The following is an 18948-nucleotide window of genomic DNA, read 5'->3' on the forward strand; positions in this document are numbered from 1 at the left end:
AACGTGCATCCTTTCCTCTGTCTCCACGAACCCTAAGTTTATATAGCTATAAAACTTAGTTTAAGTAGCACTATGGAGTAAGATCTATTTTTGGGGTTTATCAAAGTGTGAGTCCTCCTTCACAGTGGGCAGAGGCATAAGAACAGAGACTATGTGAGGAAATCTTTCCACTCAGGACACATGTTCTGAAGATTTTAGGCAGATTATAACTGTAGGTAGTGACTCAGCCGTAGGAATGGGGTACTATGTTATCTACACTTTTGATGTTCAAACCCAGCTCTGGCCTACGAACCTGTGAAAAATGGGACGGATTTGCCATTGTTATGAACCTTCCTCCATCTGGTCTGTATCTAGCAGGAGTATCATTTCCCTGTGTGAAGAAATAGCTTCTGAGAAGATCCTGCGTGAACCATGCAACAGTGCCCTCTGCTGTTCCTGAGGGAACCGTGCAGCCGTGGTCAAATCAGGAGAGACGTGCACGGCTCCAGAGCCAAGGCCGGCGGCTCTGTTGTCTGCAGTGATCCAGACACTGGGAGGCCAGGTGCTGCCCCAGCCAGCCAGTCTCAGCTGTAAGTATTCGGCAGGAGATGCAAGACAGCCCAGCCGACAGCAGCTTACCTCCCCTACACTTATTTCTAGGCAGGCTCAGACCCCACACTGCGTATGAATACTCCCTTCCCAGTTTTCACTGCAAACACAGAAGAGCTTCTATTAGTTTTGCTCCTTAGCAGAAACAATTTTTAAAATAGTTTTATTTTTTTTTTTTTCGGTGGGGAAATTGGCCCTGAGCTAACATCTGTTGCCAATCTTCCTCTTTTTGCTTGAGGAAGATTGTCCCTGAGCTAACATCTGTGCCGGCCTTCCTCTATTTTGTATGTGGGATGCTGCCACAGCATGGCTTGATGAGCAGTGTGTAGGTCCGTGCCCGGGATCCCAACCAGTGAACCCCAGGTGTGAAGTGCAGCACGCAAGCTTAACCACTACGTCATTGGGCAGGCCCCTAAAACAGTGATTTTAACCTTTGAAACTTGCCTTTAGAAGACCACTTCTTCTCAGTATTATAAAATTGAAAACTTTAACCCACTTTAAAGGAGCTGTGATGAAATAAAGGCATCCAAAACAGCAGTTGTCCAAAGTTTACACAGGCAAGGGAACAACATATTTTTCTTTCTTCCTTTCTTTTTCCCTTCCCTCTCTTTCTTCCCTCCTCTTCCTTCTTCTTTTTAATAAAACTGTGTAAAATACTACAGCCTCTCCTTCTACAGTAATGATGTTACATGGTGGAAACCGTTTTCTGACTTTCTCTACCTTCTAGAACAGTTGTTTTTTGTTGGCTCTCTTTACCCTCTGAGCAGATGGCTGTGGTCTGACTTCTCACCCTCAGCTACTGTATTCCAGGTATGACCCCAAACAACACAGTCAACATTTACCTTTACTTTAAACAACAAAAAGGGAAATTCTGTGGACTTTAAGGTGGCATTAGGGATTTGTGTCCTCAACAATAGCTTTGAAGTGTTTTCTCAGCATTATTCCCCTTAGCGACAGCAGAGAAAATATCATGATGAATAATGAAATACACATGAATGAAAATTTTTCTAAAAGTTTTCTTAACATAAATGACTCTGAAACCACAATGAGGGAAAGGATTTTTTCTTTCATGATTCCAGGTTTCAGATTCATGAGTATAGAGGGTACGGATTTCTTGTTCTATCCTGTGGTGGGATGCTGGTAAATAGGAGCCGGCCACACCTGATCTTTCTCTTCTGCCAAGAATGGAGTCCAGTCAATGCAGCATTGGCCACCCAGTGGAAAGAAACTGCCAGATTCTACTGAATCCCTGAATTGCGCTGCCATTCAGTGCAGGATTGAATGGTGCGTGCAAGGCAGATCTTTATCGACATGATGGAGGGTATTTTCATTTAGAGCTCCAGGTAAATAACTCAGAGTTATTTGTATTGTTAGACTATAGTGTCTGTGCCTTACTCTAATAATTGCCAGGAGAAAAGGGTTTAATTTTCTCTGAAGCCTGGAGTTAAGAAAGAATTTACCTCTTCTAGGCAATTTACTAGATTAAGAAAGTTGCTCATTTTTTTAGTACTTCCAGTTTGTTGCTTCTCTTTAAAATGTTCATCTAGGATAGAAGATGCTTTTAGCCTGTCAGTAAAGAATGGCTTTACTGACACATGGTCAGGTTATTTAGTGCTTGCCATGTCATCCTCTCTCTCAGACTGGCATAATCTATGGAACTGATGTCACCTCCTGTTGGGCGTAGGCATGGGGAATCACTCCCTTCTCTATTTTTCTGTTGAAGGACTCATCATGCACACATGTGATGTGTCTGTCTTTCTTTCTACCTTCCCAAGGACAGATGTGAAGTCTTCTTTATCTTTATATCCCCAACACTACACAGTACTAGGGGTTTAAGAAATGTCCTCTTCCTTTCCCTGCTGCTCTCAATCAGGAGCAATATGAACTCATCATTTTGAGCAATACTTATTTTGAAATGTAGACATGTAGAGATGTTAGCTAGATAGACCAGCTGATACCGTATTAGAAAACCCAAGTTTAACCATAGAAATGAAGTGCAGCTTGAATACTGCCTCTCTCTATTGAGCCAGAAGTTCCAGAAAAGTGGAAAGTGCCTGGAAGGGAAGGTGTGTACCTTGGAGCCTCCCTTTTAGGGGATCATTGGGCCCTTGTATTTCAACGGTTGAGTCTGGAGACCGACCTCCTGACCTCTAGTGGGATGAGTCTCCTGAGAGTAGGCCGACTTCCCAGATGGGAAGGCAAGAGGGAGCGTGGCAGACACTGGAATCAATCGTGATTCTTTAGGAACTTGACCCTGGAGCAGAGGGCTGGGTATGTGAACGGAAGGAGAGGTGCACCTTGAGTTCTGGCACTGGGACTCTAAGCAAGGGGTACCCTTGGCTGAATTTAACACTGAAGGATGGGACCCAGCTGCCTCAGCAAAATGCACCATGTTAACAGGATCCTGAACTGCGCATCAGTCCTGCATATCAGGACTGTGACCATACCTTCTGGTTTGCTGAAACAGTCCTATCTGATTTCTCCTGTCCTGGCATAATTATTAATAGTGTCCTTTTCTGTTATCAGATGTGTCTCAGTTTGGACAATAAATTATTTGATCAACCTGTATAGGACTGGTTTTCAACAGTGACATCGTGTGGCCTCAAGAAGCAATGACAGTGGACTAAGGAGTCTTAAAGTTAGTTCTCTGCTGGTGTGGAAGCTGGGAGGACCCCTCCCTGCTCTGACTTCAGAGCTGTCAAGGCTCCTGACAATTTAGGGGGGCTGGAAATCGTCAAGAGGGAGTTTGAGTATACCCTGTTAATAAGGCATGTGGATGCATCAGCAATTAATTGGAAAGTAAGAGATGTGACCATATGTAGGTTACCCTAAGTGTGTGAAGCAGTTTGTATCTGTCGTATGCTATTTGCTCTAGAATCCTTGCTTACTTTAGCCCTGGAGACCTAATTCTTCACCTGGTACTTATATGGAGCTCTTTGTGGTAGTTTTCCAGTATTTCAATCCATGATCTTGAGAAGTTAAAATTTTTACTGGTAGGAAGACACATGAAATGAGCTACAGCTTTAAGAGTTTGTTTAATTGCCAAAGTTGGATGTTTATGTGTAAGGCTAAAACTGGTGATTAAGTGGACGTCTGCTTTTGCCTGCCCAGAATCCCTTTCCCATTCTTTGGGAACCGAGCCCCTTTTCCTGTGGGCAGCACATTCCATATAGTTTAGGTGGGGCTGACTCCCTTATCTCTTTCTTGTTCCCTTTCCTCCCCTATCCCTTACAAGAAGTTGGACGTATGATTCATGGATTCATGCTTGACCAATCAGAGTATGCCCATTCCTTTGGCCACATTGATTGTGGGACAGGGGTAGGCAACTGACTCCAGCTAATTCAGAATCTCTGAAATTTCCTGCTGGAGCTATTGGAAAAGACTTTTTCATTCTGCTAAGATCACTAATCTGGTAGTATGAGACAGGCTGTTGGCAGCATCTTGCCGCTAGAAGAGAATACCCATTCCAAGAAAGAAGGGAGAGAGATGAAATCCTGATGACATTGCTTTGAGGCTTCTGGATCCAGAAGGATGTCTAAAGCCCCAGATTTTTAGTTGTATGATGCAATACTTTTTTTTTTTCTGTAAATTTATAAATTAGCTTAAACTAAGGTCACTTGCAGTCAGAGTTCTAATATAAGCAGGGAGCAATCCTCTGCATTGCAGGGATCCAGTCTCTTAGAGTTTTAAGATTCACTAGAAGAATTGATCAACTCTAATTTTGCTTAGCATTCATGACATTATTCCAAAAATGGTCTAGTTTGTTTACTGTCTGGTACGATTTAGACTATCCGTATAGCCACAGAAATCTATTGACAGAGCTCTTTACTGGGCAAGGTCAATCTTGGAGGGACAGCATGGGGAGGGCCGGTAATCGAGGAGGCAAACCTTAAGGGGATAACTGAAGAAAACCTCTTCTCTCCACAAGTTCCACCGTCTCCTAGTCTACAGACTCCGACGCCACTTGCCTTCTTTTGCTCAAGAATATTTCTTGGGGATCAGTGGGGTAAAATGTCCTCTGTCTCAAGAGTGAGAGATGGAAAGAGAAAGCATCGTAGCTTCCACAGGATGCCCCTGTTCAGTATCTTGGGCAGTATGTTGACAAGGAGATCTGGATTTATAAAACTTATATGGAAAAACAAGTAGCCCAGCAGTCTGATGAAAAATAGGATGGTGAAAAAGAGATATCGAAAAATCCTGAAAAGAGAAAGCCAAGAAACCGTTAACCAGAGGTTAGAAAATCGGGAACAAGATAATAAGTCATACCTAAAAGCATGGCTGGCTCCTTCTTGATGTTCAAATGTCTCCCACGAATTGTTGTCTCTATTCCCAACAACCTCTTATAAAGGCAGCGCCTTCCTACATGCTGGTCTGCCAGCTACTTTCTCTCCCATCACTGTGTTTTATTTTCTTTTAGGATTTATCACTATCTGAAGTTATCTTTTTTGTTTATTTTTATTTTGGAAAATTGTTTTCCAAAGTAGTTGCACCAATTTATACCCCTCCAGCAGGGTATGTGTTTCTGTGGATCCATATCCTCTCCAGCACTTGATATCATAAGATTTTTAATATTTTGCCAATCAAATGGGTGTAAAGTGATATCTCACTATGGTCTTAATTGACATTTCCCTCATGAACAATGATAGGTTTTTTGGTCTTATGTGTTTCCCCTTGCCATTTATCTACTAGGTGGCTTGGGCTTTTCTTATTGATTTGTAGGAGTTCTTTATATGTTCTTGATATGAATCCTTTTCCATATTGTGTATTTTGAATATCTTCCCTCTACTTTATAACTTTCACTCGCTCTAAGGTACTAAAGAACAAAAGCTATTAAATTTAATAAAGCCTAGTTTATCTACATTTTCTTTCATTAGAATCAATGAGTTTTGCATCTTGTTTAAAAAATCATTCTGTACCTCAAGATCTAAAAGATAATCTTATCTTCTCTCAAGAGTTTATGCTGGTTTAAAAATACATCCACCAATTCTTTGATACTCCTCCCCTCAAGAGATTGCCCTCCGTTGGAGTGTGGACCGGACTTAATGACTTGCTTCTAAAGAATCGAATGTCATGGAGATGACAGTGTGTGCCTCCCAGATACATACTAAAGGCATTGTAGCTTCATCCTTACTTTCATAAGGAAGCCAGTTGTCACGTGGCAAGGACACACAAGCAGCCTTGTGGAGAGTCCATGTGATGCGGACCTGAGATCTCCAGCCAGCAACCAGCAAAACTTGCCAGAAGTCTGAGTAAACTACTTTGCAAATAAATCCTCTGTGCTCAGATAAGCCTTCCAATGACTATAACTCTGAGCAGCATCTTCACTGTAGCCTCATAACAGACCCTGAGCTGGGACCTCCTGGCTAAGTGGCTCACAGATTCCTGACCCACAGAAACTGCGAGATTATAGGTGTTTGTTGTTTGAAGCCACTGAGTTTGGGGTAATTTGTTATGCAGCAGTAGCTAACTAATGCTGAGTTTTAAAGATTTTTTTAAAAGACATTTAATTCCTTAACATATCTGGGCTGGCTTTTCGTATATGCTGTATAGCAGTGATCCAATGTCATGTTTTTTCTCATCTGGAAAACCATTTTTCCCCACCATATTTATTGGACAATTCTTCCTTTCCTTTCCACACATAATCGCTGTGATTTGTCAAAGTTCTGTATTTGCACTGTTTGTGAGCTCTTTGTTCTATTCCACTGCTCAATTTTCCTCTTCCTGTGGCAATACCACACTGTCATAATTACTGTGGTGTCACAGTAAATCTTCATATCTGGAAAGGCATGTCCCTCCCTCCTAGCCTTTCTTGAAAATTATCTTTACTCTTCCATATATGGTATATTTTAGTATCATTTTATTCAATTCCATGAAAAATCTTTTGGGGAGTTTGATTGGAATCGAATTGACTTTATTAATCCTCTGGAGGCCATTGATATATTTATGATATTAAGGCTCTCTACCCATAATTATGATATTTCTCTTCTTTCATTCATGTTACTTTTAATGTTTCCTAATAAATTTCTATAAATTTCCCTCTGTGGTCTGATTTCTTCTTTAACTGATGAATTATTTTGCCCTTGGGGTTTTAATATGATTTGCGTGTGCACACCTGCACTGCATCCTTTTCGATATTACTCTTATCCAGCTGTGCTGGGCTCTCCTGCCCCAGGACAAATTCACTACCCACCTCCACTCACCAGTCAAAAGTAGCCCCTTCCCCACGACTTTTCTTAAATTTTCCTCTAGAGTTACTCTCAGTGACAGGAGCCAGGATCCATTCTAGTACAGCATCTTGGTCAGACCTACAATCAGGAAGCCCTTTACAGACTTCTTTCTACAATTCTCCCTGAAGCTGGATAAAATATTCATGAGAAGATTCTGGAATGATATTCCCAGGGAAAATCCTAGGGATAGCCTAGCTTTCTTATCTCTTGAGTCAGTGCCTAATATGCCAGTGCCCCCCAGGATATTGGAACAGAACAAGAGGAAAGACATCTGTAGTTTGAGGGGACGAGCTAGACGTGCAGGATGTCGTCAGGTTCTCTTCAGGATACCAACGCTCCCTGAGGCAGACGTTCTTATCCTGGGGGTCCACATGGGCAATTCCATGCGGGGCACTGGTGTTAAAGTATAGGTGCCAAGGCAGCGTAGGAGTTCAAGGGAAATTTCTGCCACTTGTTCTGGGAACATTGTATTTAGTGATGTCGAAATATGTAACATTTCACTCATCTGATAGGAAGGGTATCCCCCTTAAGCAAATTTTCCAGACAATTGGAACTGACCTTTAAGCACCAATAATTTTATGTTAACCATTTTGATGGAATTTTTGCTAAATCATATTTCATACCACTTTGAATATATGTTTCTCTATGTCTTCTTACACAGATTATATTGAACATTATTTGACCTTTTCTTGAAAATGCACGGACTTCTTGAATACCAATTTTACTTTGCTATCACAGTGATTCCCTCAGGACTAAGATCCACTCAGTTGTTTGAATCTTGAATTCTTATTCAGTTTAGCAAGTATTTTTGAGCAATTATTATGTGCCGGATACTGTTAGGTGCTGTCTCTTTTTCACAATCATTTTCTCTCTCTTTTATCTGCTGTTAGGCAGTGGTATACTTGCATTTAGAAGTTCTTTTTGTATTTAAATTTCTTCTTTCACATCAAAGGAGTAATGTGCTGACATTGTAACAAGATCTGAGGTAGACACATCTCACACAATAGCGTGAAAACCTAATCTGGAATGCTTATGAACCAGGAAGGATCTCCCCATTTCTAATGTACTGATGCTACTGGGAAACCAGATACCTCAAGCTAATTCAAATTGTTAAAGGGAAAGGGAGTAAGTATGAGATTTGCCACATCTCTTTTACCATAAGATTCCTATTTCTGATTACTACTAGGCAATCGGCTTCTAATACTGGAAAGCTGAGATTTCTAATTGCCTTTGGACAAGGAACTCATAACATTAGAACTGAGAAAGGTAGTCATTGATGACACTAGTTTGTTGACTGGACTCTGTGTGTGTGTGTGTGTGTTTACAAGGTTCTCCTTATCGAGACTTTGCTGTCTTCCAGGATGGCTAAGGAGAATTCCCAGTTTTCCAGAAACTTTACTCAAAGATATTTACTTACCTTCTACAGAACCGTGTTCCCTTCTTATGGAGAGAAGTATCCTGGGAGAAGAAGAAAGGCCATTGATAAACAAGTAATTTCTGGAAGCTACCATCACTGTCAAATAATACTCAGTGAGCCATTAGTTAAATCTTATATTTAGATAATATTTTATAATTTTTTTCATATGCATAAGCAGATGAAATCTTCAAATCTAATTTTTTGTTACCTGTTTATATACTGTTAGGAATAAATGAAGGCAAAGAAAGGTAAAGTATGTTGCCCAAGGTCATACAGCTAGTAAGTGGCAGGGCCAGGCCTGGAACATGGGTCTTCTGAATCCACGTTCTGGGCTCTCTGAATAACACCCTTAACTTCTACTTAGCCAGTGATCCTTAGAGGAGTTTACAGGCTATGAAAGCCACACAAACATATTCTAAGAGATAATTTTAAAAACTATAAAAATGTTAAGATGAGTATATCCTGGATTTCTGTAGCATCTCTTTTCCAAAGTATTTTCTCAGTTTTTTCATTTTCCTTTTAACTTCCTTGTGAAATAGAAAGGAAGAGGAATTATGACTATATTTTAAAATTGTGGAAATGAGGTTTGCAGAATTGGAATTAGACAGAAACTTTCTGGGTTACAAATTTTGTTCTATAGCTTGAATAAGATTAAGTGGCATGCTACCTGGTCAGTTGCTCAGGGAGCCTCTACAAAAATTACTCAAGCATCTTATGTCATTGAACCACCACAGAACTCTGATAATCTTGATGAAGACAACTCTGTTGTTTCTCTGATAGGTGGTTAGAAGGAATGCTTTGATAAACAACTGGGAATAGGTGGTGTACATATCAGGAGCATGCCAAGCTTGGTTCTAGAGAGGTGGCGTCCAGTTAATTTCAGGAGTTCTGTTTGCTGAGTCAAATATGCAAGCTTGGGACCAGAATAACTTGTTCAGGACAATGAGAACCATAGTAACTGTGGACATGGTCTAACATATATCCAAACATCCAAATGACCTGAAGGACAATGGTCGATTGTTGATATTTGCTTTTAAGGAAGAGATGACATCTCTTTTCTGATATTCTGAAGACCGTAAGTCTCAATGACGTAAACTTTCTAGTGAATATCAGCCTTGGCTCTAAAGCTAATATAAATTACAAAATTAAAATCCAACAAAAGTTTCTCCTTAGCCTTATGTACTTGCTGCCACAAGACACCAAGCAGTCCAAGAGGCCTGGCGCTCTGCATCCAATTCTATTTCCTTTGCCTATGTGCTGGTGCTGTCAGGATGTTAACTACGAACAGACACTGAAGCTGTATCATCAAGAAGCAATGACTTATGTTTTAACGCACAGGACCAACTCTGATGGTGATAGATACCCTGGTGCTCTGTGTTGTGAAAGATTTGGGACCATGTTGGGATCATCAGGAAAGAAATATGTCGTTGTGGGAATTGGGGGAAGGGTGTATGCATCGTGTGTTGGCCTCCTCTCCATAGAGTAGATCCTCAGTTAATGTTCCTTTTTGCTTCCATTCTGAACTCTCTTAGATCTTAGGCTGTGTTTTTGAGAACATGTCATTTGCATGGCTGTAAGGGAGGGAAGACAATTGTTCCTTAGCACCCTCTTTGTTTGTTTAGGGTTATAATGCTTTGGAATTACATCTGGTACTATGCTTGGAAAATGCACATGGGAAGACTGGTAAATATTTGGTGTTTTGGAAACTCCTTTGAAAGGCAATGACACTGAGAGAAGCTGAAGATGGAGTGGAACGCTTACCTTATTATTTTGGCTGTTATGCTTTTTTCTTGCAGACATGCTCAAGACTTTTGATCTAAGGGGAAGGGAACCAAGATAGGGAATGAATAAGGTACACTCAAATATTCATACTACATGATGGTTATTTAAAAATAGTTTTATATGGGGCTGGTCTAGTGGTGTAGTGGTTAAGTTCACACACTCTGCTTTGGTGGCTCGGGGTTCACCGGTTCAGATCCTGGGTGCAGACCTACACACCACTTATCAAGCCACGCTGTGGTGGCATCCCACATAGAAGAGCTAGAAGGACTTACAACTATGTACTGGGGCTTTGGGGAGAAGAAAAAAAAGAGAGAGGAAGATTCACAACAGAGGTTAGCTCAGGGCCAATCTTCCTCATGAAAAATAAAACAAAGTTTTATATTCTAAAGATATTCTGTCTGCTATTTTAGCTAGTGGCTACATGTGACTATTTACATTTAGGTTAATTAAAATTAAAAAAATCAGTTCCTCATTAGCCATATTTTAAGTACTCAGTAGGTGGCTAGTAGTGGCTACCTATTGGACAGCACAGAAAGTTCTATTGGGCAGCCCTGTTCTAGAATCTTAGCTTAGCAGTCAAGCCATACTTAATGTTCAGGAAGGATCTAGGGAGACCTGAAGGTGTCCTTTAAGGGTGAGAACATCCGAGTCCTGGTCCTTAGCCCCCAGTGTGGACCTGACCTATTTTAGAGGATATATGCAGTTTGGGTCTCTTTCTCTTGATCCCAAGATTCCAAAATACTTAATAAATAGAAATACTTCTTGACTGAATTAAGTTTTAACTTCTAAAGAGGGTCAAAAAATGGAAGCGAGGTTTTTGGTTTTGGTTTCTCACTATTTAGGTTCTTCTGACAAACTCAAGAAGTACTTTTCGGGGGGGCTTTGCTCTTATTTCTTATTTCTAATTAGCAATGTTCATAGTTTAATATAGTATACAGTTTGAGTTTTACAACGTGGTAGCCTTAGTGTGTGTCTAGAGATTAGTTTCATCCCTATTCTATATGGTTGAGATTCTGGATATTGGGGGAAGTGAGGAAGGTATCAGTTTCAAGGCCTTTTCTGTGAAATATAAGGAATGCCCTTCTTATCAAGGTGCCTGATCCTTTTTTAAGGCTCACGTTCCTGCCCTTAATATAAATCCAAATTTATAAAATTTGGTGATAAAATATGGTGATATATTTAATATATAATATATCAAATGGTGATAAAATTATGAAGGGAGATGCATTTCTGAGTCTTTTAAGACGGGTTTGGGAAGGGCCTGTGTTTTAAAGTTGGTGTGGGTTAGTAGGGGCAGCCAGATCATGAACAGAGGGAAAGGTACGTGGTGTTGGGCTCACTCAATTCCACATAGGAATTGGTCGGAGAAAGGTTTGCTCTGGCCCAGGCTGAGATGGAGTTACCACCCAAACCAGGAGGTTCCTGTGTTTGCCAAAGCTCACACTTCTCTCTCAAGGAACCGGGTCTCCAGTTCTTCCTCTATTTTCCTCAGAGTTTCCTGGTACTTCTTCAAAGAGAAAGAAAAATCCGCAGTTACTAATTAGAAGCTTTACGGTTTTTCTAATCATAATAAGCACATATCATCACACTGTGACATGAATGTTTGCTACTCCCACTGCCCCTCTATGTCGTTTCTTGGACCCCCACCCACCACCACTCCTCATCTCTCACTACGCTTCACCACTGGGCACGTCCCTGGGCAGGTGGGATTATCAATAGGAAAAGTGCTCATTATTCATTTGGAAGCTCAGAGGTTAGGAGACCAGGGAAGTAATAGAATAATGTTGATGGTGGAGTGTCAAGGACCTTAAAGTCCCTTTATGGCGCCACCTTGAAGAGTTAAAGTTGTTCCAGACAGTATTCTTTGAAAAGCCTGCTTTCATTTCACCTGTACCTTAACAAGCCCTTTCCTACCTCTTCACTGAGAACGCTACCTTTATGCAGAGGGCCTGATCCTCACAGAGCTGGGCCACCAACGCGTAGTCTTCCAGGACCTGGGAAGCCAAAATTCAGTCTTAAATTTCTCTCAGTACATTGCTGGAAGAACAAGAGTATACTCATTTCCTCCTAGGTCCTGGACTGTAAATATGGTTTTCTAATTGTTCTAAGTAAGTTTAGTACATATGAACTCATTTGCTTTTTTGAGGATAAACAAGCTATATTTTACAGTCCCAATGGGAATTGTTTGGGGATAGTGGGGAGAAGAATAGATACTGATTTGTGAAAGATATAGATTATGGAATGGATCCTGTAAAACTGTTAGAGCAGGTAATGTAGAGGAGTGTATTCGTCTTTGTTTTCTTCATGCCCTCCTTGGCCCCGTAGTGGTCTGGATCCCGAACCTTATTATAACCCAGTCACTTGAGGAATGTATCAGATGGTCTGACGGAGGATCAAGTTTCCTTTCCCTTGGGAGAAGTAACATTGAAGTTCCTCCTCTCATTACCTTGGCCAGCTCCTTCTCTTGGTCTGCATAGGAAGCTTCCAGCTGTTGTAACTTAACCTATAGAAAGGGGAGGAGAACCATAGCTCAGCAAGGTGAAAACGGAATCCCATTCTGAAATCTGTCTCAAAGGCTTTCTCACAGGTGACTGACTTGCATCAGGCACCAGTTCAGATGTCTTTTGATAAAAGGGAGTCAAACCATCCAGTGTCCTTTGCAGCTGCCTGGTGAACCTGCTTTTCTACCCTCTGGACCCCTTAGCATTCATCAGTGCTCCCTTCATCCATAAACTTCAATTCTTAGCTTCTTTCTTTCCTAGCTATTTCTCTTAGAAAAAGTGTTAATCTTGAAAATCTTCTCTTTTCCTTTTCTTTTTATATATTCATGACTCACTCTTTCTCCCTCCCTGTATTTCATCTTCCGTCTTTTCCTTTAAATATTTGATGAAAGCCTATATTCTATTGGTCACTATGCTGGAGTGATGGGGAGAGGGTGGGGGGAATACTGAGTATACAATGGTGAACAGGATTGATAGGCTGTCTGTCTGCCTCATGGAGCTGACATGGGATGTAACAATCAACCTGATAATAAGTGCCACGAAGGAAATAAAAACAGTAATGTGATGAGAGTGAGTGATGTTGTGAGAGCTGTTACAGGTGGTTGGCGAAGACCTCTCTGATGAGATGACACTTGAGCTGAAATCTACATGATAAAAATTAATCAAATGGAGATCTGGAAGAAATATGTTCCATGTAGAGGTTACAGTGAGGGCCAAGACTGTGAAGTCGCCCAAATTTGGTCTGCATGAAGCCGTTATGTGGCTGGAGCATATGGGCAGTCTGGTAAAAAGGAGGTGAGGTGGGGAAAGGTAGACATGGACGAGATTATGTAGGGTCTTATAGCTTCTAGAAGGAGTTGGCTCTTTATTCCAATTGTAGTGAGAAGCCAGGAGAGAGCTTGAAGTAGAAAAGACACAGTCTGTTTTGTGTTTTTAAAGAAGGATCTTTTCCATGTGTGGAAAGTAGATTTTTCAGGAAAGAGTAGAAACAGGGAGACTAGTCAGGAGGCTCCCTCTGCGTCCAGGTGGGGGTTATGGTGGCTTGCAAACGTGGGTAGGAAAAGCAGCAGTAGACGGAGCAGAATAGAGGCCTTTTGGGATATGATCTGTGGGTATCTTTCTTTCCTTCCTTTTCAGCTCTGTTTTTCCCACTTTCGTCTAGGTACCATTACTTCTTATCTGGACTCTTGCAACTGTTCCTTTCCCCTCCAGTCAATTACCTTTAAGGCCAGACAGCCAAATGTGCTAAGGGCTATATTTTTAAGACAGTGGTCTGAGTTACAAGGAGTTGAAGCAGGTATCTCATTAAACTACTGAACTGATCACCAGTATGTAAGAGGAACAGGAGCAAAAGAGATGCTGTATATTTCATAGAGTTAGGAATATCACCTGAGAATTCTACAAAACAGGTGGGCAAGAGTTAATAAGACTCTAGAACTCTTTAGGGCTGAACTGATTGCTGCCAGGAACATAATGGCCATTGTTCTGACAATGCCTGGAACTCTCTATCCATACTTTATCAGCTCAGCTCTGCTGACTTAGCCAGCACAGCCAGACTTAAAGTGTCACCACTGGATTCTGGCAGGCTCGCTGTCAGGAGAACTTGTTGGCCTCAGGAGAAGGAAGACCCTGAATCTGCTGAGTGCTGCAGCTATGTGACGAGGACAGAAGAGGAGCTCCGCAATCCTTTCTAGCCTCAGCTCCAGTTTTTTCGCAATGTACATGCAGCCTCCAGATTTATTTCTGTCCAGATAAGTTTCTGGAATGAGCATGGCCAAGCAAGCTTGCTTGGTGGCTTTGGACTTCCTGTTTTTTGTGGCCATCAACACTGATTTGGCCAACAGAAGATAGGGGAGTAATTCTCTATCCTTTCCTTTTCTGTTTCTATTTTCAGTGTGTCCATAGCTTCAGAGGCTTGATACACACAGTATGGGCTTAAGGGTGTGCTGAAGAAGCTAAAGAGAACTTAGGTAAGGCAAGGACAAAGATGCAATTCTACAGAAAGTATCAAGTAAAAATTGTATCTGCTGTATGAATAAAACAAGTCTCTAGTTCTTCTGGAGTGTTTGATCAGATGGGTGTGGTTGTGCCCGAGTTCTTAACTCCGGAAAACAAATTAGAGAAACGCTAAGCACTGCACGATGTGCTTAGCAGGGGGATGTCACTGAATACCTGAGTGGCCATTCCTTTTCTGGGTTGGAATCAACGACAGGGTGTGTAAATTCCCTAGCCACAGTGGATTTACAATCCTGGCTCTGCCGCTATGAATTCATACATATGCCTAAGCCAGATTTTTAAAGAATCGCTTTAAAATGATGTGACTTTTCAAGAGTTTTACACTCCAAACAAAGGAAAGAGTATTTTACATGTACGATTTCATTCAATTTTCACACTGAGGCTGGAGAAGCTGATGAAACTGCCCCACTTCATGTACCACGGTAAGCGCTGGGGCTGAGGGTTAAACCGGGAACTTCCGCTGCCCCCAATGTCGTGTACGCATTTGTGCGTTTGTATTCTGCTCTTCCTGATGGAAGCAAGAACAAAACACATGACTTCAGCGTGAAATGCCCTACTAAGGGCAGAGGAGAATTCAGTACTCAGCGGCCCAGGCTTAAGCCTAACGTGGGCTAAAACTGCATAGAATTTATCTCAACTTTGACTTCAAGTGGAAACAGTCCTGGTCACATAGCCCAGACCCACTCAAAACTGCTTTTTCATTTACCTTTAACTCTTCTGGGGTTCCGTTTAGATTGTCTTGTTCACACTTGATTGTCTTAGGTAATTTGCTTGTAAGCTACGGTTTCAGATAAAAGAAAATACACTTCAAATGAAAAATACATCAAGTACAAAATATAGAAGACAACAACATTCTCTGGCGTGCAGGCCAGTAACTTGGCCTTGATAAAAGCTGCCAGCAGATGGTCCCTTGGTGGGTACTTGGTGCCCTTGGAAATATCTTTATTCTACCTTCTTCTTCTCACTTGTCTTGGCCACCAAAGCTAGAGTCCACTCAAGGCAGGAGCATGTCTGTGAACCCTTAATCCATGCTGGGTCACACAGGGCTGCAGGCATGGGTTAGAGAGTAGGGTAATCATGGGACGCCCACTGTATTCTGAGCAGGAGTTGAAGTAGAGGGAATGATGGGACAAGGAAAAGGAAATTCTTGAGAATTAAGTAGTTTTAAAAGTCTCGGCTGAAAGTAAAATTAAATTCTCATCCAAAGGTCCCAGTCAGTCACTTCAAGAGAGTATCTGTTGGAATCCATTTTCTTGTGTTAGAATGGAGAACCCACAGGATCACCGAATACCTCATTGGCTCCTCTCCCCTGAGCTTGCAGAGAAACTCCAAGCATTGAGGTGTGAGGCTCAGACTCAAGAGAGTGGAGCAGTACCGCCATGCCCAGCACAGGCTACTCTGACAGGGGGGGGTCCCTCTCGATCATTTTCCCTCCCTTGCCTCTTTGATGACTGGGTCTGCCGTGGGGATGCTGGACAACACAAGAACCCCAACCCACCTTTCTTTGAAGTTCTGTTATACTGTGGACCAGAGTCTCGTTCTTCCTTTCCTGTTGAGAGAAAGCAGCAGAGTATTAAGTGTGCATGTGCACAACCCCATCATCTTTATCCAGTTGATTGTTCTCCATTTCACTCTGGTGATATTTTCCTGCAGTAACTCTGACTGCATAATGTCAGGTGTAGGACCTGTGGTTTGATCTAAATATATACCCACCAGTTTACCACGGATAGAGACGCCCACTCGCAGGGCTTCCCAATATTAAATATTACCAAGGAAGCCTTGCCCTCCACACATGCCCTGCCACGTGGGGACACATTCTGCCATGACTTCTAAGTTGACTAGTCTTTGTATGTAAAAAGAGGAGCTGATCTGACCGCTGATGCGAGACAGGATGAGGAATAAAACCTCTCAACGGCTCTTCCCAGCTTCTTGCTTACAAGTCTGCCCGTTTCTTCTTCCAGCTCCTGCAAGGCTTTTTCCCTTTCCATCGGGGTGCAGATCTCCTCCCACTCCTCGTCTTCCGCTGAGTCTTTGGTCTCAGTGATCTCACTTTCCAGCCTGGGGGACAGAAGCACACACTTTGAGGAATTGGCGGTTTCAGAACTGATACAACCCGTATGTCAGTTTTAAGGGTACTTCAATGAGAATAAACATGAGTCTCAAGTTGGAACCCCTTCTTTCCTGGATCCTTAGAATCAGAATCACTTTAAAGGCAGCAAAAGGAAGAGTGCCCTGATTCCCAAGTCAAACCCCCCAGTGTGTTTATAACTCGGGTAAACATCACCCAGTCTTTTAGGAATCTCTTTGAAACATGCTCTATTTCAAGGTGTGAGCCACAGAGAAATGCCAAAGAATGAAGAAGAAACTTTTGCTGTACAAGATATAGGTCTCGAGAGCAAGCAGGAAAGTTCCGTTTGGTGTCTTCTCCTCCACTCTATGCTTTGGATTGTGAACTTCCCTCAGGAAACCCCAACACTCACCTCTGAATCTCCTCTTCCTTCTCGTGGATTTTGAGAAGAAGTTCTTGATTTGCTTCGTCTATTCTCTGCATATCCCTTTCAAGGTCCATGTTCAAACTATTAATGTTCCTCTTTGACTGGGCCAGTCTTAAGATTTCCACTTTCTCTGACCTATAGACTCAGCCCCCCAAATGAACAAAAGTCAGTTACCTTAAGGTCGATAATCTTTGGGCCAAAGGGGATATCTAGAAGATGTGTAATTCATTAACCTGGCTGTTTCTGAGAGCATAGCTTTCCATTCTCATTCTTAGGAAATTATATTTCTTAATCATGCTCTCCACTTTTTTTCAATAATTCTCAACTCAGTCAGTGAGGGGAAGTCTTTCCCAGGCTTTTCTTGGCCAAGGTGCTCAACATAATAGGGCACCTCTGCTCTGGCTCCAGGAGAAGCTTTGCATCTTTAAGTAACCTCTTGCATTGGAGAGAATGTTTTCTCAGACAAATTGTTCAGAAAATCTGCCCATGCAATGCACTTTTATTAAGTACTTTTATCCAGGCAGCTGGCACATCGCTTACGGTTGGGCCCGGCTTCATGCAGAGCCACGGACGTTTCCACCAGCAGGCAGGGCTCCAGTCTTTCCCTCCCTCCACCATCTCAAAACTTCTCCTCCACTGCCTGCTGCAAAGCTTGAGAATCTACCGTGGGACTCACTCAACTGAGCACAGACAGATAGATCCAGGCATTCACTTTCAAGAATGCAAGCTTGTTTTTTGAAGTAAATTTGAACGAAATAATGGTAATGCTAGAGCAATCTAGAAAAGACATGTGGGAAGCTCTCAACAAACTTTTCTTTTTCTTGTGTGTCAATTAATTAGTTGGTTTGTCTTCAAAATGATTAACTGGGAATAAGGTAGTGAGGCAGAGGGACTTTCGTTTTGAGTAGGAATGAAGGGTAAGAGTCCTGCCTTGGAAGGGCTGGCTTGGATGGGGGCTTTACAATAGCTGTAACTTCAGGAGGGCACGGAGTGCGAGGTGTGGAGCGCAGCGGCGGATGGACAGACGGGGTAGAAGAAGAGAGGCAGACTAGAAGACGAGGGAAGCCATCAATGGCAGCCTCCCTTCATACCTTGGTCTTGGCTGTGGCTTTGCATAAACATGATTACTTACTCAGAATCTGGCTGGTCTTTGTGTTCTTCCATTGTAGATTCCCTAAAATACGAACAGCGACGTATCTAATGAATTGGGGACATGGGTGCATTTATGAAACAGAGTAACTAGCCAAGAGTCCCAGAAGATGGGAACGAAATTAAATTAACTGATTTCCTCCCTCCAACCCCCACATTTCGGCCATGACAAAACCCAGCCTTCTGATTTTTCTGCCCACGATCTGACTATGCCTCAGTGAGGATACAGTCAGGACATAGGGATGATTCTGAAAGTTCAATAGATGTCCTGCTAGCAGATCTATTCAGAGATGGCTCACCAACACAAAACCCTTTGGAAATTTATACATGACCGTAAGAATCAATAGGGGTTATCAATTGTTCCTACGTCCTCTTTTGCTCTAGGCCCAGCTGCTTTCCTTAAGGCCCCAGGGACATGGATGTAGCGTATAACGGCTCTGACAAGCATCTTTTTGCTTTATAGTCTGGCCTCTGCAAGAATCTCCAGATATTAAGATCTTTAGAATTAAATAGGGCTCAGAAAAGCCAAGCAACAGTAAGTAATTTGGATCATTCTGCCCCTTAGTTTCCTCTTTTTCTCCATTTCTTTGATAAACTCTACTTCCCTTCTGATGCGTATGGTCTTCCTGATTCTGCCCTAGTCAGTTAGCTTCTGAAGAATCTAATCTTTCCCCACTGGAACCATCCAGTAGAATCTCAGAACCTTCCGAGGAGTCATAATTCTGCTATTGACATAGGATGGGTGGAGCAACGTGTCACAGTGGGGTGGGTGG

At 42.1% G+C, this 18948-nt stretch overlaps 1 protein-coding gene and 1 non-coding gene across 4 annotated transcripts; both read right to left on the reverse strand.

Moving 5' to 3' along the window:
* Positions 1-4338: 4338 nt before the first annotated feature.
* On the reverse strand, positions 4339-18894 carry TMCO5A (transmembrane and coiled-coil domains 5A). 3 transcript variants are annotated; one of them, XM_070272210.1, is made up of 12 exons: positions 18777-18894; positions 18159-18196; positions 17012-17161; positions 16469-16589; positions 16030-16080; positions 15238-15309; positions 12461-12517; positions 11949-12008; positions 11457-11521; positions 9994-10048; positions 8233-8273; positions 4339-4785 (listed from the first exon to the last, which is right to left on the reverse strand). In XM_070272210.1, exons 2-12 carry the CDS (start codon positions 18188-18190, stop codon positions 4587-4589), a joined length of 903 nt encoding a protein of 300 aa, XP_070128311.1. In that variant the 5' UTR covers positions 18191-18196; positions 18777-18894; the 3' UTR covers positions 4339-4586. The 3 variants fall into 3 exon arrangements, with proteins under 3 accessions (XP_070128311.1, XP_070128312.1, XP_023476108.2); XM_070272211.1 differs by having other exon boundaries at positions 17012-17168; positions 18777-18868; XM_023620340.2 differs by lacking the exon at positions 18777-18894 and having other exon boundaries at positions 18118-18202.
* LOC111769772 (small nucleolar RNA U13) lies at positions 7760-7863 on the reverse strand. Its single transcript, XR_002802590.1, has one exon. It is a non-coding gene; the product is annotated as a small nucleolar RNA U13 (small nucleolar RNA).
* Positions 18895-18948: the final 54 nt, after the last annotated feature.

Source organism: Equus caballus, chromosome 1 (genome assembly GCF_041296265.1).
Source record: "Equus caballus isolate H_3958 breed thoroughbred chromosome 1, TB-T2T, whole genome shotgun sequence".
Taxonomy (NCBI): domain Eukaryota; kingdom Metazoa; phylum Chordata; class Mammalia; order Perissodactyla; family Equidae; genus Equus; species Equus caballus.